An 18,905-nucleotide genomic window follows, 5' to 3' on the forward strand; every position below is an offset into this window, starting at 1 on the left:
AGAACTGAACTAGAACTGAACTAGAACTGAACTAGAACTGAACTAGAACTGAACTAGAACTGAACTAGAACTGAACTAGAACTGAACTAGAACTGAACTAGAACTGAACTAGAACTGAACTAGAACTGAACTAGAACTGAACTAGAACTGAACTAGAACTGAACTAGAACTGAACTAGAACTGAACTAGAACTGAACTAGAACTGAACTAGAACTGAACTAGAACTGAACTAGAACTGAACTAGAACTGAACTAGAACTGAACTAGAACTGAACTAGAACTGAACTAGAACTGAACTAGAACTGAACTAGAACTGAACTAGAACTGAACTAGAACTGAACTAGAACTGAACTATAACTGAACTAGACTGAACTAGAACTGAACTAGAACTGAACTAGAACTGAACTAGAACTGAACTAGAACTAGAACTGAACTGAACTGAACTAGAACTAAACTAGAACTGAACTAGAACTAGAACTGAACTAGAACTTGAACTAGAACTGAACTAGAACTGAACTAGAACTGAACTAGAACTGAACTAGAACTGAACTAGAACTGAACTAGAACTGAACTAGAAACTGAACTAGAACTGAACTAGAACTGAACTAGAACTGACTAGAACTGAACTAGAACTGAACTAGAAACTGAACTAGAACTGAACTAGAACTGAACTAGAACTGAACTAGAACTGAACTAGAACTGAACTAGAAACTGAACTAGAACTGAACTAGAACTGAACTAGACTGAACTAGAACTGAACTAGAACTGAACTAGAACTGAACTAGAACTGAACTAGAACTGAACTAGAACTGAACTAGAACTGAACTAGAACTGAACTAGAACTGAACTAGAACTGAACTAGAACTAAACAATAACTTTACTAGATATGGACTTTCTTTCTTAAAAAAATATTATAAAATAAATAAATTAGTTTATTACAACAACAAAAACATATGTTTAAATATTTATTTACATCAGATATTTTATGTAAATACTAGAGAGTACTGCCCCGCTCCTTCATAAACATGTAAACTCTAAAATGAAATATAAACTTCCGGTTAAATAAAGTGCATTTTAATATTTATATATTTCGACCTTTTACATTATTATATAAATAAGTATATTTTCACTTTATTTACAAAAAAAATACACAATTGTAGAAATATTGTAAATAGAAAATCTGTAAACACTTGAAGGAAAAATGTAGAAAAAAAATAAATAAAAATCAAATCATAAACATATTTGATTGTATTATCTAGACTTAGAAATAACCTCTCGACCTATTCATTTTAGAAATTAAACAAAAACTATTTAGACGATGCATAAAGTTCTATTTTAGATGATTATGCAAATGTAAAGTACTCACTCATACTGTGATTAAAAGTAATAAAAATATATAAAATTTCAAATTGGGATCTTTTTTATTGGAAATGTTTTTTTTTTATTTTTTATTAATAAAGTGATTAACCAGCAATTTGTGTTGTAACAAGTGTGGTCTGTAATACATATATGTATTTATTAAGGAACGTGTGTGTATTTGTGGTTTAGAGTTTTTATTGTTTAGATGGTTTTCTGATAAATTAAATATAAAAATTTTAAATACTTATTCTAAAAGCGTGGGTATTGCGGTATTTTAATAAAAAAGGGTTTTGTTGTGAGGTGAGGACAAATTTTGTTTATTTTTTGTTTTTCAAGAGTTTATTACACTCTAAGAAATTATTTAATACGGGAGATATAACAAATTTCACATTCACTATTAACTTTTGTATATACAAGAACCTAAAGTTATTTTACAATAAATTTAAATTGTCTGGCTTTTGTTTTAAATTTGTTTTATTAAAGCAGTAAATTATTATTAAATTATTTATAGATTTTATGTAAATTACAAAAAGAAAATTAACCTTAAAATAAGATTTTATTTACACTTTTCTCCTTCCCCTCTGGCATCTAACGGATAACACACCCATTAAAATGTCTAAAATATTAATAAAAACCCCAAAGTTGTAAATTTATTTATAATCCTTGAAACCATTGAGGTGTAAGTAATTGACAAATACAGCATATAACATATGCAGATACAAATCCATACATATGTACGTATCCGTATATTTAACACAACGATAGTAGGACGAGAGGACTATATGAAACCCTTCACGAGTATTAACAAATATTCTAGAACTGAACTAGAACTGAACTAGAACTGAACTAGAACTGAAATAGAAATGAACTAGAAATCAACTAGAAATGAACTAGAACTGAACTAGAACTGAACTAAAACTGAACTAGAACTAGAACTGAAATAGAACTGAACTAGAACTGAACTAGAACTTAACTAGAACTGAACTAGAACTAGAACTGAACTAGAACTGAACTAGAACTGAACTAGAACTGAACTAGAACTGAACTAGAACTGAACTAGAACTGAACTAGAACTGAACTAGAACTGAACTAGAACTGAACTAGAACTGAACTAGAACTGAACTAGAACTGAACTAGAACTGAACTAGAACTGAACTAGAACTGAACTAGAACTGAACTAGAACTGAACTAGAACTGAACTAGAACTGAACTAGAACTGAACTAGAACTGAACTAGAACTGAACTAGAACTGAACTAGAACTGAAACTAGAACTGAACTAGAACTGAACTAGAACTGAACTAGAACTGAACTAGAACTGAACTAGAACTGAACTAGAACTGAACTAGAACTGAACTAGAACTGAACTAGAACTGAACTAGAACTGAACTAGAACTGAACTAGAACTGAACTAGAACTGAACTAGAACTGAACTAGAACTGAACTAGAACTGAACTAGAACTGAACTAGAACTGAACTAGAACGACTAGAACTGAACTAGAACTGAACTAGAACTGAACTACTGAACTAGAACTGAACTAGAACTGAACTAGAACTGAACTAGAACTGAACTAGAACTGAACTAGAAACTGAACTAGAACTGAACTAGAATGAACTAGAACTGAACTAGAACTGAACTAGAACTGAACTAGAACTGACTAGAACGAACTAGACTGAAACTAGAACTGAACTAGAACTGAACTAGAACTGAACTAGAACTGAAACTAGAACTGAACATAGAACTGAAACTAGAACTGAACTAGAAATGAACTAGAACTGAACTAGAACTGAACTAGAACTGAAATAGAACTAACTAGAACTGAAACTAGAACTGAACTAGAACTGAACTAGAACTGAACTAGAACTGAACTAGAACTGAACTAGAACTGAACTAGAACTGAACTAGAACTGAACTAGAACTGAACTAGAACTGAACTAGAACTGAACTAGAACTGAACTAGAACTGAACTAGAAGAACTAGAACTGACTAGAATGAACTTAGAACTGAAACTGAACCTGAACTAGAACTGAACTAGAACTGAACTAGAACTGAACTAGAACTGAACTAGAACATGAATAGAACTGAACTAGAACTGAAACTAGAACTGAACTAGAACTGAACTAGAACTGAACTAGAACTGAACTAGAAACTGAACTAGAAAGTACATCAATAAATGTGTTATAAACTTTCAGAACTAGCTCTGATAAGATATTTCCCACTATAATGGTGTAGGGTATGAACAAATCTGAGCACACAACATCACAAATTCACTTTAAATAAATTAAGAACACAAAAAATACACAAGTTTAAACTGAAATAGTCTGTCAAAGCATAAAACGACAGGAGAACAAAACAGAACGACATAAAAAGAGTAAAAACAAACATCATCAAAGTCTGTCTAAATGGTACGACATCGTCGTAGTCATTGATGAAATCTCTCAAACAGTAGACAGACGGACAGACAGACATATGTAATACAATAGTGTAAATACACCGGTAGATGGAATGTACACATAAAAAAAGGACAAAATGAAATTACAAACAACAAAAGAAATAAGGCAAATAAAACAAAAATTGCAACAAAATTTTGTTGCCAGAACAGCAATAAGAAACATAATGTATGTACAACAAAAGCAATTAAGATTTTAAATGCGTATGGCACACGTAGAGCGAAGAAAAAAAAAATTACAAAAATAAAATAAAAATCAACAAACGATCGGACAGACAGATAAAACAACCATCCATCCATCCAACCGTCGTCCAACGGACAAACATTTGCATTGTTCTGCGGGTTGAATAAATTCATAAACCATAATAGACCAACAGCAACAACTGCAAAACAAAAAAAAACTATTGCTACTATAAATTTATAATGTATGTAGATTTATTGAATACTCTTCTCCGAACACGGACCTTTAGTGCAGTGATGTGAAATTAGTTGAAAAAGTCCCTTTGCAACTATGTGGGCAGGAAAGTACAATATTGGTAACCAATAAAAAGTACTTCTCATATTGCCAAAGCAAAGGGAAGTGATACAGAACTAGTTTTGAGAATATTGGCCGTTCCCCTGATACACCCACATTTACTTTCCTAAAATACAGAGAACTGACACAGAACTAGTTCCGAAGAAGTTCTTTAGGAGCACTTCAAACAGCTTACAATATTTTACTTTGGTACTTTTTACAATTCTCCCTTATACATACTTGCCTTTAACTACGCATTCGATTCACTGGCAATATTTAATCATTTGAACGACCAAGAGACCAACATTATTTCATACAACAACTTTTTTTGAACTGCAGCACTCAAGTTATAGTTGTTATAGAGCGCGTATTGAAGAGGAACAAGAAGTCGATGATGATGATGATGATGTTGAAGAATATAATAAAAACAAATAGTAAAACGCCCACCATAAATGAGTTTGTTTTATTGCAAAATATTTTAGCATGAAACTGAAAAATGAATTTAAACTGTTCTGTGTAGTGAACGCTAGATAGCGAGAGATCCAGTGTAAAGAATTTTTATCATTTTATTACCATCATACTGGTTGGTTCGTTTGTACGTCGTCGTCATCATCATCATCATTATTGTTTTTGTTTGATAACTTGCCAACCGGGCAGCCAGTTATCCAGTCATTTACAAGGACTAGGCTGCTACTAATTAGTGTTGTTGCATTTTGTTTATTCGATTCTTTGTGAAACAAGATTTGTAGGGAAATTATCGGTTTATGTCTATCCGACTATGTGATTCCAAATAAAACGAGGCGATGTAAAAGCTCGCTTTAAAACGACCATTAATAATTTTGGCAATACGATCATTGTAAACGATCGAGAAGAAGGATACATCTTACAACTCTGAAGATTATCCAGATGTTGGGTAACTGGCGAACATAACACCAAGGTTGAAGGAATCTATTACCCTTGACATCCTTCGCAAAGAAGTTGGAAACCCATTTCCTCTTATTGCAATTGGGACAAAATTCGATGAAGAGACCAAGACGACTTGCACGTCTGTGATCCAGGGTCCACTCTGAAGATTATCCAGACGTTGGGTAACTTGCGAACATAACACCAAGGTTGAAGGAATCTATTACCCTTGACATCCTTCGCAAAGAAGTTGGAAACCCATTTCCTCTTATTGCAATTGGGACAAAATTCGATGAAGGGACCCAGACGACTTGCACGTCTGTGATCCAGGGTCCAGTTATTAAACCCAGAAACCTCGATATAACAAAGAAATGACGCTATACCTATAAACTAAACTTCAATAAACAGCTTTCGTTTAAAGATGTAGAGAGATCGAAAGCATATTGAACTTTCTTTGACTTTCTGAAAAAACTTGATCAAAGGTTTGGTAACCTAAAAGCTTGTAACCGTTTCATCTTTTGCATAGTTTCACCACATCTCACTGAATAAAGGCAAAGTGTAAAATGCTAAAAAAAAATGGCCAATGGAAAAAACAACAACTAAAACTGTAATAAAATAAAAGCCGTCACTTGAACACAATGAATGGTATTTAACAGACACTCGCATATTGCGTGGAAAGTAGTAACAGCAGACGAGGCGAGGCGATTGGCAAGACAAGAAGACACATCATCCACTTATTGCTGCTCCTGATGTTGAAAAAGAAGAATAAAAAAAAAACTACAACAACAATGTCCAATATACACATATTTGAAACATGCGTCCTTTCATAACATAAATTGTGCAACATAAGATTCCTTATGTATACAAAATAACATTGTATATCAAGAGGAAATACATATGTATAAGTGTATGTATGAAAGATTCGTTGTGTTTAATGCGTGGTAGTAAGTTACAAGTAACATCCCTGCAGTTCGGAATGGAACCTTCACAGACCACAATAATACTTTACTAGATTGCATAGGGTTGCATAAGTGGCGATTGACATCATCTTCTCTGTGTTTTGGAACTCGTATGTTTTGTCGAAGTGTTTTTCGTGAACACCTCCCATGACGGCCTTATTTCATGATGGTACTTTTACAACCACTGGGTTAGCTGATAGACGTCTCACTAGTGCTTTCTGTTTCAATTCTTGTACATGGTTCTGCTGTACCAGCACTTTGTTCAAGTACTCGAGCTATCTAATCTCTAGACCATTGTTGCAACGTTGCGTAACTTCTAAGTTGCAAAATCAGCACTTTCGTTTACAACCACACAGATAGAATTACCTCTGTTTAATCGGCAACAGTGCCTAGGGCCACAATCGGTAGACTGGACTAACGGTTTTGCTGCTACCGATCATATGACTCTCTGAATCGAACTCAGCTCAAATCATTCCAAGAAAAGACCGAGGATACATTTGACACCACCAGTTTATAGACCCGGCAGACTAGAGGTACTGATAGCACCTCTATCCCCCTTGGTTGCAAATACATCAATATGGGGGAAGTTCATCAAGGAACATGCCCTGGTGGAGAGGTATGTTTGTAACATGACTGTTGAAGTGCACCACCGCCCCATTGCGCTTCTTACACGCAGGTGGCAATTTATGTGTATGGAATTTCCGGCCCAGTATAGGTGCATTTTGCTCGAGTGCTCGAGCTATCTAATCTCTGACCATAGCAGTCCCGTTACTTAACTTCCGAAATGCAAAACATCACTTCCTTTTTCAAACACACAGATGGGATGGCCCCTGTTGAGTCGGCAACAGCACCTACAGACGTAACCGGTAGACCGAAGTACGCATCCATGAAATAAGCCGATACTTTGTTCTTACTCACAGTGATACACTGTTGTAATTCTGGTATGAACAGAGTTCACTCTGAACATACCTGGAAAAAGAAGGACAATCCAATGGTATCACTTGTATAAGATACCTTTCATCCATCACCATTGAACCCAGAACACTTCTCATTCATCCAACATTCCGACACACTTACTCTAGGTATACGGGTTAGCATATACAACACCAACTAATTTCCAACACTTAGTCCTACAGTCAATCCTCTGTGGAATATCTGTTGTCATTCGGCAACAGCACCGAACTTATCCCGAAATATAGATTTCAGCGTACATCAGTCTTTTAAACGCAACTCACTCTTCCCGCAGCCACTACGTGGATCCCGCAGGAACCATAACCAACTGAACAGCCAGAACAAGTCCTGCGGGCATAATATGATACTGGGCGCCCGTAGTACCATATTATGTGGTTCTCTGGTTAGACCACATGTCAAATCATACCAAGGACTAGCCGAGGAGTGAAGTGACATCACCAGTTTATAGCACCGACAGACTAGAGGTACTGGGATTGCAATACGCCAAGATGTGGCCCTTTCATCAAGGAAACATGCCCTGGTGGAGAGTTATGTTCGTGACAATTAACTTACTCTCTGCATTATCAAGAGTTAGACATTTGGAAAAAACATCTTTTTAAATTACTCCTTTTAAAACTGCTGGTTATACTTACATACATATGTAAGTATATAGTTTTATATATACATTATACAAATACATTAGCAGCTTATAATGTTACATTAAGTAACAATATAATATTGTTAGTGTATTATGTAAATAGTACTACACATGCACAATACATTTTCTCTCTTGGCACACGGATGGATGGATGCTTTGATAGAATTATTAGAAAAGCTGAAAACTTGATACATTTTCTCCATACAAGTGTAAATTTTACAAAATAATGGATGAAAATAGGAAAACTGAAAGAGTTTTTCTTTTCATGTTAAAATCAAAATTTAATTTTGTTAAAACGTGTGTCTGTTTGTGAGTTGGTTTGTGTCTAAAAGGCAAACAAAAAAGGAACTTTTTAAAAAGTTAGACAGACATGTTAGATGTTGTTTTTTTTTAATTAAGGAGGCCAGGTTTTAGGAAATATATACATATACATATGTTGGAGAAGAGTTGAGTATTATAACTTTAGAGTATTAAAGGAAAAGTAAATAACAGGTAACTAGTCTAGTGACTAGCTCTAAACATATGCATAGTTTTAACACTTTATCTGAAACAGGAACTATCACTTCAAGATTCAAATTTGTTTTACAAATCAAATTTTCTATGTGTCTTCTATAATAAATCAAAGTTTTTTTTTAGTTTTAATACTTTTTTATTAAACTTTAATTATATAGCAATAAAAATCGTCAAATTTGTTTATAATACATTTGTACTTCTTTGGTCACCTTAAAAGTGTGATTTTATCTAATAGCAAATAGCGGGTGCTTTTATATTTTGTCTATAGATTTATTTATGAGTGTGTGGAAAATGTTTATATTTCGACAACACTACAGATATACACACGTCTATAGACTGTAGACAAATACAATACAAATAACTAAAAAAAAAATAACCCAGCAAACTTAGGCATTAAAAAAGACTTGAAGTTTTAACTTTTCTAAGAAGCTTTAACATTTGATTTGGTTTAGATAGATCAACTTCTCCCTCCTTTTCCTTATAATAATCACTTTCATGCTTCTCTTGAAAAATTGTAATATTAGGAACTTCTATCTTTCACATACCTAATTTGAAAGTGAACTTTATTTTGTTTTAATTAGTGATTTTCAGGATCAATCTCGTAAACTAAGACACTTGCATGCTTTATTTGTTAGTTTTATGGATTTAACGCCTTTTTATATTCATTTTGATCACAGCTTTCTTCTGATATTTTCGCACAATTCCACAATTTCCGAAATGTATGAATTACTTTATCAAATCACTTCGGTTAGCAAAAGGCGAGTCCACCTTTGGTTTCACTTTTCACAAACCTTAAAAACCAGTTGGTAGCTTAGACTCTAGAAAGTTAGGAGTAGCAGAAAGTTGATCCGTCATTCCTAGGTCCTCTAAAAGATCACGTAATGAGACAAATTTCCTTTCTTTCGTGATAAAAAATTGAATAGGAAAAACCTGATAGTCTATATGAGATTAAGGACAGACGATAAAGTACTAATACATATCTTCAAATTAGCACGAGGGAGTCGTGTTTTCAAATTTTGAACTCATTTTTGTTACTGGCCCTGGTTTCACTTCAAAAGGAAGAGAAATTGGAATGTATATCGGATCATATCGGAAACCATTTCTTACTTTTCTTCTAAAAGAAGGGAGATTGATATGTGTATGGATATTTAAGAAGAAATTGGTTTCGAGACACATCTAGATTAGTAAGATCGAGAAAACATTCTAAGAGCAGAGAATTTGGAATGTGCAGGGTTTCATTTATAAGGGAGAGTCGAAACCATCTAAGAAAGTCTAATTAGAATGAGTGAATGAATGAATGAATGAATGAAGGTCTTCAGGTGTGAATTCGAAAAGTATAGAAGGAAGAATAGAAACTTTCTGAAATTCAAATTAGAATAAATGAAAGAATAAATCAAAAAAAGTTCTAGCTGTGAATTTTTACCAATGGGTTATAATCAATGACAATTTAAAGAGTTTTTTTTTTTAATCAAATCTTATTCTGAAATATTAAAAAACGAGTTTCTCGAGTAAAAAGAATTCAAACCATGTTCCAAAGTTTCCATTTTTGAGCTTCTGAAGTACAGTAGTTTGTTTTAAAGGAGAATGTACCTATAATGTTACAAATCAGAAAAAAAACACTTAGGCCGTTATAGCATCTACTTTACCAGAGTCTTCGGACAGACAGATTAGAATACTACCAACTAAACTAGTGTAGGCACTAGTTTCTGAAGCTAAATTGCGTTTAATGAAATACTTGCTTGAGGAGTTATCTCGCTGCAAACATCTCGGATAACAGTTTATTGTTTGTTGGGTTTAAGGTAACCAACTCGCAAAAATGTACACACATATTCCACATTAAAAGAAGAAAGATTATAAACATTTTTGAACTTCCGTGTTGTTCAAATTGAATTTGCTTTGCTGCACAAACATACGCACATACACACACACACACTGTTGCAAGCCAAAAATAACAACAACGAAGCATACACACAGGCATTTCGGATATTTTATACCTAATACAACTACAACAAATACTACAACTCCTTTTGCCAAAACGGCAAAATCAAGTGAGTGAGTACGGTTCAAATAAAAAAAAAAAAACACAAAAAGTACATACAAAAACAATTTTAGTGTAAATACCGGGGAGTATTATATATACAACAACAAAAAAAATACTTATAAAAAGTAAAAAAGAAAACATGAGAGGAAAACACTAAAAACATGCGGCGCACGCAAAAAATCAATAATTTTCGTACAGACGATTAGTTTTTTTGCATTTGTTTTTCACACACAGTAATTAATCAAATGGTTTTATAATGGCGTTTTTTAAACGAATAAATTCTAATAATGTTTTAGCAAAATTTGCATATTTATTAAAATTAATTAAGTTGTTTATTTGCAAAAAAGTATTATACATATTTTAACACTTCACAACACTATAACACGAGACACCTTTTTTACTACAAATTATTTTAGTTTTTTTTTTTTTGTGTATTTATTGTTTTTGTTGTATATGTTTTTTGTACTTTTTTGTACTCTCCATCTGTCAGTTTATTTTAAAACATGCAGACTCTGCTTTTTTTCATTTATTTTGTTATTCTTTTTTGCATTTTCATTGTACACTTTTCATATGTATTTACTTTTTTTTTTTCACTTACTTACCTTTTTTTCTATGTGTATGATGGAATGGGCCCCAAACTTGTGAAAGAAGTTGAAAATATGAACAGCAGGGTGTTAGAAGGGCAAAAACAGCAAGGGAATCTATTTATTGTGTGTGTTTGTGTAAATAAATATGTCTCTTCTAATGCGTCCAGAATTACAACAATTTTCCTTGGAAACTTTAAACAGCAAATCTATTTTAAAACTTTAAACTGCAAAATTGATATGGCCTTTTTCTAAAAAAGTATTCTTTTACAAAATTTCACTTAAAATTTTTCTTTCAACTTTATTTTCTGCTTCTTGTAGTTGTTTCTTTTAGCTGAAGTTTTAGTATTTTTAGACAACACTTTTTTTTTTCTTAAAATTTAATTCTTTTAAGCCAATACCATATTCTTTTATAGTATTCTTAAAATTCCTTGCAATTACACTTTACACTAAAGGAATTTTTTATAATTTAGTAGCCGATGTTTTTAATTAAAATTCACTTCTTTTTCTTATTTGCTTCCTTTTTAGCTTGTGTCTCGTATTCATATATTAAAAAATAAATTTTGTTCGTCAAAAACTACGCGCACAAAAGACCAAAACGTAGTTGTTGGAGCACGCACAACTCGCAATTGAATTGGTTTGGTTGGTAATCAAGTTGGAAAGTAAATGCAGCCAGAGCTATACAGGCAGGCAGGCAGACAGACAATAACCAACAACTACCACAATATTACACGGCTACTAACTAAAAATAAAGCCACAAAAGAAAACAGACAAAAAAGGAGTGCTCTCTTTACTGTAAAAGAGAGAATGAAATTTTTGTACTTTACTAATTTGACAACTGACTAGCTGTGTGTGTCTGTCTGTCTGTCATTATTACTTGTCTTTGCTTTTACTTCATTTTCTTTTAAATTTTAAGGGCCAAATAACGTATATTAAAGTTCTTTTTTGTTTGAACACTTTTTTGTAGTTGTTATTTTTATATTATAATTTAAATTTTAATTTATCGTTTGAATTAATTTTCAGTTTCCACTAAACACTAACTAGATTTTATTTAATATTTGTTAACAGCTGTTTTTTCCTATTAACATGTTTTAGTAGTACTTTAGTACCGCACTAAGTTAAGAGAGAGAGAGACAACAAAACCGTTGAAAACAAGAGAGCATGAGCAGCACAATACGCACTTTACAACACTGTCACAGAGTTGGGAAATTGTGATTAATAGTGACAAAATATTAAATTATTAAAAACAGAAAATTTATTAAAAATTCCAAATTTTTCAGGAAAAAAACAAGTTAATATATATAGTTGGGCATGGCCGACTATATGATACCCTACTTGAGTAAGTAGTATGTTAAAAATGTAGATTATTTTTTATAGTAAAGTTTTTAAGTTATTTTTTGTCTTAATTCCGAAATTTGTTAAAATACAACTGGTTGACAAAAAAGTGATTTTCTGAAAATGGGTAAAAAGGTAAAGATCCTTATAAATGTTGTTCACGAAACATTATATTTAAGTCAAAATATAAAACCCAAAAAAAACAGATTTTCATACAAATAAATTTGTCATTCAACTTAGATTTTTCTCTAAAATTCGATTTTCCCTTAAAATATGGTTTTCATTAGAAGTTCCCAAAATATTTTAATTTCAATAAAACCCCAATCTATTAAAAATCAGATTTTTCACTAAAACACAATTTTTTCCAAAATTTACTTGAACTCCAAATATTGAATAAAAAACATATTTTATTAAAATTCATTTAATAACTTAACATCCATAAAAATTCAATTTTGCAAAAATATAAAATTTTCTAAAAAATTTCAATAAAAACTCGGACTTTTACTAAAAACCCGATTTACCACCATTATAAACTAAAAGAAATCATTATGTATTAAATACTAAATTTTGTAAAATATAATGTTTAAATTATAAACTAAAAGAAATCATTTTGTATTAAATACTAAATTTTGCAAAATATAATGATTAAATTGTTTCAGCAAAAAAATAAAAGATTTTTACAAAAAATATAAATTTTGTATTCTTATTAGCTACTTTTGCTAATAAGATTTATCGATACTTTGTATTTATTGTTATCTCCCAATTACCATCACTAGTATTAACTACTCTGCTAAGACGTTCACTGAACATACTACAAACAGCTGTTTTGCTTCTTGTTCTTCTTTCCTATTGCATGTGAAACGATTACCGCAGCATAAAATTTAATAATTTTAAAATTGAATTAAAAAAATTGCAATAAAATAAAACATGTTTACAAATATTCTACAAAAGTAAGTTGGTCAAATGTTTAGTAAATCACATCTCAATTAAATTTAAAACAATTTTCATTCATTTTTATGTCAGAACCTGCGCCACCCTTAGCAACTATGGACAAATGATGTTTACCCGTGAGGCTCATGTCTTTAATAGAGCTGTGCTGAAATGTAAAGTTCGTTGCCACTTTCCCAAGCCACGCGAAGTGAAACGTATCAAGGTGCACGGTTGGGAGGCACGCATGTCAACAGAAGGTGGCCGCCGTGTCTTAATGAGACGTATTTTGAAGGGTCGTTATGATTTGGCACATTAGAGAAGAATTTGTTGCTTGTTGAAAAATAAAAAAAAAGAAATAGTTTAATTTTAAAAATTAAAATAGTTTTTTTTTATTTAATAAATTAAATATATTCCTTATAAAAAGAAAACGAAACAAAAAAAAAATAACTAAAAAGTAAAAAGAGGAACTTCTTAATCTAACGTTTTATGTTTGCCCGACAGAAATTTACGTGGACGATGGTAGATTTGTTTAATAGCTTTAGAAGCATTCGCCGCTATGGTATTATAAACAAATGGAGCAGTATTATTAACACGACAACCCTGATTAGTGAAAAGTGAAGTGGGTAAAGGCATCTCGCCTAAAGCCACACAATTAACCTGCTTTAATTGGTTGTAAGGTACAGCGGGTATAAGATACAATTGCTGAACATGGAAATCGATAGCTCGTACAACACCTGGTAGAAAAACATATTCATTAATAGATATACATATATAGAAAATATTTCATTAAAACACACTTACCAATGCCTAGACATTTTAAAGGTTTATCATCATCCTGATGATGACACAAATAGACTAGATTTGCTTCCACAGATTTAGCCAACTCTTCCTTAGAGATGGAACCGGTATTTTCCAAGAGAGTGACAATTTTCAAGTCATTTAAAGAAGCACTGTAAAGATGCAATTTTGTTAATAACATGAACAAAAGTTTAGTATGTTAATAATTTACCTTAAAGGCTTAATATCTGTTAACCATTCTGCGTGACCCTGCAGAGCTTGACTAAGACGAGCCAATAGCATGGCATAACGCATATCTTTGGCACTCATTTCCCATTCTTTTTGATAACGTGATTCCTGTTGTACAGCCGATTGCCAAACATGTAAACGATAATTTGGTTTGTCTCCACCTTCCTCTGAGAACATTATGCGCGGTACTTGACTCAAAACATGAGCATGTAAAATGCTATCAAAATTATTAATCTCTTTCGAACTTTGTAATTGTATTAGATCGGTTAGAGGGAGTTCTTGAACTATAGCTGATATAAGCTCTAAACCAAAACCTTTATTATAGCCCATGGTGTTAATTATCCAGGGTATGTTGTTGTAAGCTTCTTGAGCCTTACAGTAAGCAATCAATGCACGTACTGCCTCCATATACTTATGAGCACATAAAGCTATATTGGTGTGTCCCACGGCAAAGGATATTTCTGGCTGCAGATTTAGCATAAAGCCGGGCCCTAATAAGGGTTGTTCAACTACAGTGCAGGAAACTGTTTGAGGCACAAACACTTCTGGTTGTCCTATATCCAAATCAATTAAAAGTACTTTTTGTGGCAAAACACGATTGATCAAGTATCTTAAAAGAGTAGATTTGCCCACACTTTTACCACCAGCCAGCAAGACACGAGATTTATTAGTTACATTGATTTGCTGCCACTGTTGGGGCAAACGTAAACATTTCTGCTCCTGCACAGAAGTGTTAATCATGCAACGTAATAGATATTCCGTATTATAAAGTGGACGTTCGTTATTGATGTTGTTAATGTTGGGAAAGACGTTTTCATTCATGAATTTTTTAAATTGTTGTACCAACTTTTTCCTGACCTCATTACGTTTAAGCAAAACTACAGCATCAGTTTCGTGGTTATAGTTGTCGTTTATGCTTTTCAAATCATTCAAAGCGAAATGTTGTTCATAGGATTTTAAGGTTTGCTCTAAGTTTTCCTTGTTTTTGTTATTCCTCACACTAGAGGGGGAAATTTCTATTTGACTACAGCCTCTGGGAGAGAATATTTCAACTTCGGTGTTTAGTTTTAGATCATGACCATAGACTTGCACATTACCAGCTAATAAAGTTAAACGTACGGTGCCATAGATATAAAAAGGATCTTTCAGTAAAACTATTACTAAATTGGAATCCAAAGCATTAAAGAATTTTGTTTTATAATCTGCTAGACTTTGTCCTGTAGATTTGGTAACTTTGGTGGCCTGTTGTTCTTGAGCTTCTAATATCTCAACATCTTGTTGCATTTCTTCTACATTTGCTTCTTTAACTGCTGCTGGTTGTTTGGGATCAGTTTCAACTTCTTTTTCTTGTTCCTCTATATTACTTGTTTCTTCAGTTGATTCATTAGTTAGAACATTATCTTCCTTTTCTTTTACATCCTCCAACATTTTAAATACCTTCTTATTTATAATCGTTGTACTTAAAATACTACTTTTAGTCTTTAAATCCACATTTTCATACAGTTTTAAAGAAGGTATTTGTTTGATATCATCATTTAATCTGAAATCTGTATGATCTTCGGTTTTATCAGCCTTTCGTTCACATTCATAACCGGTAGCATCAATTACATCAACTTTGTGTTTTTTATTCCAAATATTTTCATCAATACTATCATCACTTTCGCTGTCTTCTTGGCCTCTATTTAGATACTTTTCATTGATATCTTCTGATAGCAAAGAATCAGCATCATCGGAATTTATTTCAGTATATTCACTACCCAGACTCACATCATCCATATCATCGTTCTGCTCATACTCTTCCATTGATTCATCATCATAATTTTGTTCCTCCTCCTCTTCGTCCTCTAATTCTTCTTCTACTCCTCCTTCATCATCATCATCTGTTTCTTCATTTGGATTATACAATTGAAAACCATCTTCATCGACTATTGGCACTAGTTTTGGACAATCCTCAGTGTCACTGTTTGTTATTGTTGTTTCCCTTGTTATTGTCTCCTCCTTTTTGTGGAATGTTAGTGCTTTTAAAGATTTCTCTTCGTATTTTAATTTTAACAATTCTTCTTTTTCATATCCCTTTGGTTGGTTTATAATTTTAACCATATTCTTCTCTTCTATCTCAATTATTTGGGCGTCTTCGTTTTCACTGTCAAAGGATACATTATGCTCGGGTCTTAAGTCATGTTTGGTGGCTGTTCCTAAAATAAGGAAAGATTTTTTTTAATAAATATCATTGACTATAGTGAAAATAACTTTTATAAAATGTTTGCTTCGAATAAACTTTACTAAACAAAAGTTGTTATTTTTGCGAAAAAAAAAAGTTTTTTGAGAAGAGCTTTTTCTGGTTTTTATAAAAAATCTTTTGAAAAGCTTTTGAGAAATAATTTTTATAGAAAATCTTTTAATAACAGCTTTTTACGGCAAATCTATTGAAAATAGCTTTTTTAAGGAGATTTTAAGAAGAGCTTTTAATGGGGGAAAAGCTTTTGGGAAAGTATTTTTTAAGAAAAAAGTTTTTTGGAAGTTTTTTAAGAAATAAGCTTTTAGAAAGTTTTTGTTAGGAAAAAGTTATTTTAAGAAGAAAATAAACGTTTTTCTTTAAGTTATGTTTTTTTAGTTTTAGTTTAGTTTTAGCAAAAAAGCTTTTTTTAGTAAAAAAATTTCTGGAAAAACTTCGTTTAATAAAACAGATTTTTTGCAAAAAAAAAAAATAAACTTTATAAATATCAGCTTTCTTTACCTCTATGTATAATCAAATCCTCTGGAATATGTTTTGGCAACTCATAGTCATCATCATCTTCTACATCATGGAAATCATAAGAACTATTGTTATAATTCGAAGAATAATCATCTTCACTGTCCATTGAATAATTATAACTATCTTCATCCTCCTCATAATCATTTTCATCGAAATCTGTATAGTCTTCTTCTTCCTCCTCTTCCTCTTCATCCTCCGAATCACTATAGTAATCATTATAGTTATCTTCATCACTATCATAATATTCCTCTTCACTGCCCATAGATTCATTATTTTCATATTGTTCTAGCTGTGTTTGGGAATCTCCATTATATGCTTCTTCTGGTGTTAAGTCTACGGAATTTATTTCCGTTATGCTAATATCATCATCATCTTCATCATTGCTACTGCTTTCCTCTTGATTCCAATAGTTCCACTCCATATCGTCTTCTTCCTCACCGTCTGAATCAAAATCACCACCCATTACACAGCCTGTCATGCCATTGATATTAAATTTATCTTCAGCATTACTATCACCATCAAATTCATTCTCTAATTTAGAGGATAATGAGACTTGAGTTATGTTGTTGTCTTTAGGTTTCTTGACTTTTTTCTGATTGGATTTTTTACTAGTATTTTCCTTTGTCTCCTTAGATTTATTTACCAATTTGGGTTTTTTCTTTGCACTGATAATGTCCTCCTCCTTAAATAAGTTTTCAGTGGCAGCACGTTTTTTGGCTTTCTTCTTTTGATTGTTATTCATCTTAGTTTCGACATTATTGTTTTTAGGAGTTTGTTGTTGATTTTGAGATTTTTGCTGAGATTTCTTTTTGGACTCTGCTAAAGTTTTCTTCACATTTTCCTTTACCATTTTAGGCTTTTGTTTTAAATCATTTTTAACTTTATTGGCCACTTCCTTTTCAATTTTATTCTGTTGTGGCTCATGCTTTAATTTCTTTTTGTTCTTATTAACCGTGACCTTTTCGTTTCTCTTCTGCGGCGGATTTTGGTTTAATTGCTTTGTATTCTTACTGATAGTTGCCTTTTCAATTCCTTTCTGTGGCGGACTTTGCTTCAATGTCTCATTGTCTTTAGTGATCTTTTTCGTTTCAATTTCTTTCTGTTGAGAATTTTGTTTTAAATAATTTTTGTTGTTATTGGACTTTTCCATATTCTTCGTTTTTGCAGTAGGTGAGACTTTGACATTAGACTTTTCATTCATGACTTTATTCACCTTTTCTTGTTTAATTATTTTTGTAACTTTAGTTTTAATTTCTTGCAGTGTGGGGGAGTTTGTAGTATTATCCTTTTCAGTCTTTGTTGTTGGGGAAGTTTGTGCTTTATTTTTTAATTTATTCACTTTTAATTTAACCTTATTTTCCTCAACCGTTGGTGATTTTGTTGAATTTTCATTTTTCCTTTCTGAAGCCGTTTTCTTGGGGCTTTTTACAGGACCATTTTGTTTGCTGGAGTCATCCGTCATTGGACTTTTATTTACAACTGTCTGCTGTTTCTTTAAGTTCTTAGTTATGGCTTTTGCTTGATTTTGTTTTAATTTGTCGCCCTTAACTTGTTGCTTCTTTTGTCCTTCGATCGGTTGTTCCTTCGTCTGTTTATTTTTAATCAGCTTATTATTTTTCATTTTGTTAGGCTTACCGGCTCCAGACTCTTCTAGATATTCTTGCCTTTGAAATAGTTTTTGCAACCTTTTTCTTAATTTCTCTTTTTCCTGTGGTGATGTTATGCTTGGCATTTTTTTTTTCTTCAGAAAAGGATTAAGAGTTTTCTATTCCTTTTTATTGAAAATTTGTAATTATTAAAAAAAAAAAAAACGATGAAAATTACTTTAAAAACAAGAACGTGCACGATTCGAATTGATAAACAAAAGGTAGCACATGTTACCAGAGTTGCCTGGCAACTTTTCTACTAAAGTACTTTATTGTGCAACAAT

At 32.1% G+C, this 18,905-nt stretch overlaps 3 protein-coding genes across 3 annotated transcripts in view; 1 reads left to right on the top strand and 2 right to left on the bottom strand.

The window, feature by feature from the left end:
* The window catches only part of LOC119609857, a 130,122-nt gene extending 118,097 nt beyond the window's left edge, over nucleotides 1-12,025 (bottom strand). The window contains exon 1 of the mRNA XM_037964843.1: nucleotides 10,948-12,025. The gene's annotated coding sequence lies outside the window, so the exon portion shown is untranslated. The remainder of the gene's footprint in view (nucleotides 1-10,947) is intronic.
* Nucleotides 12,026-13,053: 1,028 nt separating this feature from the next.
* On the top strand, nucleotides 13,054-13,573 carry LOC119609854 (39S ribosomal protein L34, mitochondrial). Its single transcript, XM_037964840.1, has 2 exons — nucleotides 13,054-13,214; nucleotides 13,288-13,573. The coding sequence occupies exons 1-2, from the start codon at nucleotides 13,192-13,194 to the stop codon at nucleotides 13,508-13,510; spliced, it is 246 nt and encodes an 81-aa protein (XP_037820768.1). The 5' UTR covers nucleotides 13,054-13,191; the 3' UTR covers nucleotides 13,511-13,573.
* LOC119609853 (polynucleotide 5'-hydroxyl-kinase NOL9) lies at nucleotides 13,568-18,839 on the bottom strand. The gene is made up of 4 exons (XM_037964839.1): nucleotides 16,958-18,839; nucleotides 14,204-16,415; nucleotides 13,996-14,144; nucleotides 13,568-13,928 (listed from the first exon to the last, which is right to left on the bottom strand). Exons 1-4 carry the CDS (start codon nucleotides 18,705-18,707, stop codon nucleotides 13,666-13,668), a joined length of 4,374 nt encoding a protein of 1,457 aa, XP_037820767.1. The 5' UTR covers nucleotides 18,708-18,839; the 3' UTR covers nucleotides 13,568-13,665.
* Nucleotides 18,840-18,905: the final 66 nt, after the last annotated feature.

Source organism: Lucilia sericata, unplaced genomic scaffold (assembly GCF_015586225.1).
Source record: "Lucilia sericata isolate MDLA Ls3-8-SP2 unplaced genomic scaffold, ASM1558622v1 Contig001068F_arrow, whole genome shotgun sequence".
NCBI lineage: Eukaryota > Metazoa > Arthropoda > Insecta > Diptera > Calliphoridae > Lucilia > Lucilia sericata.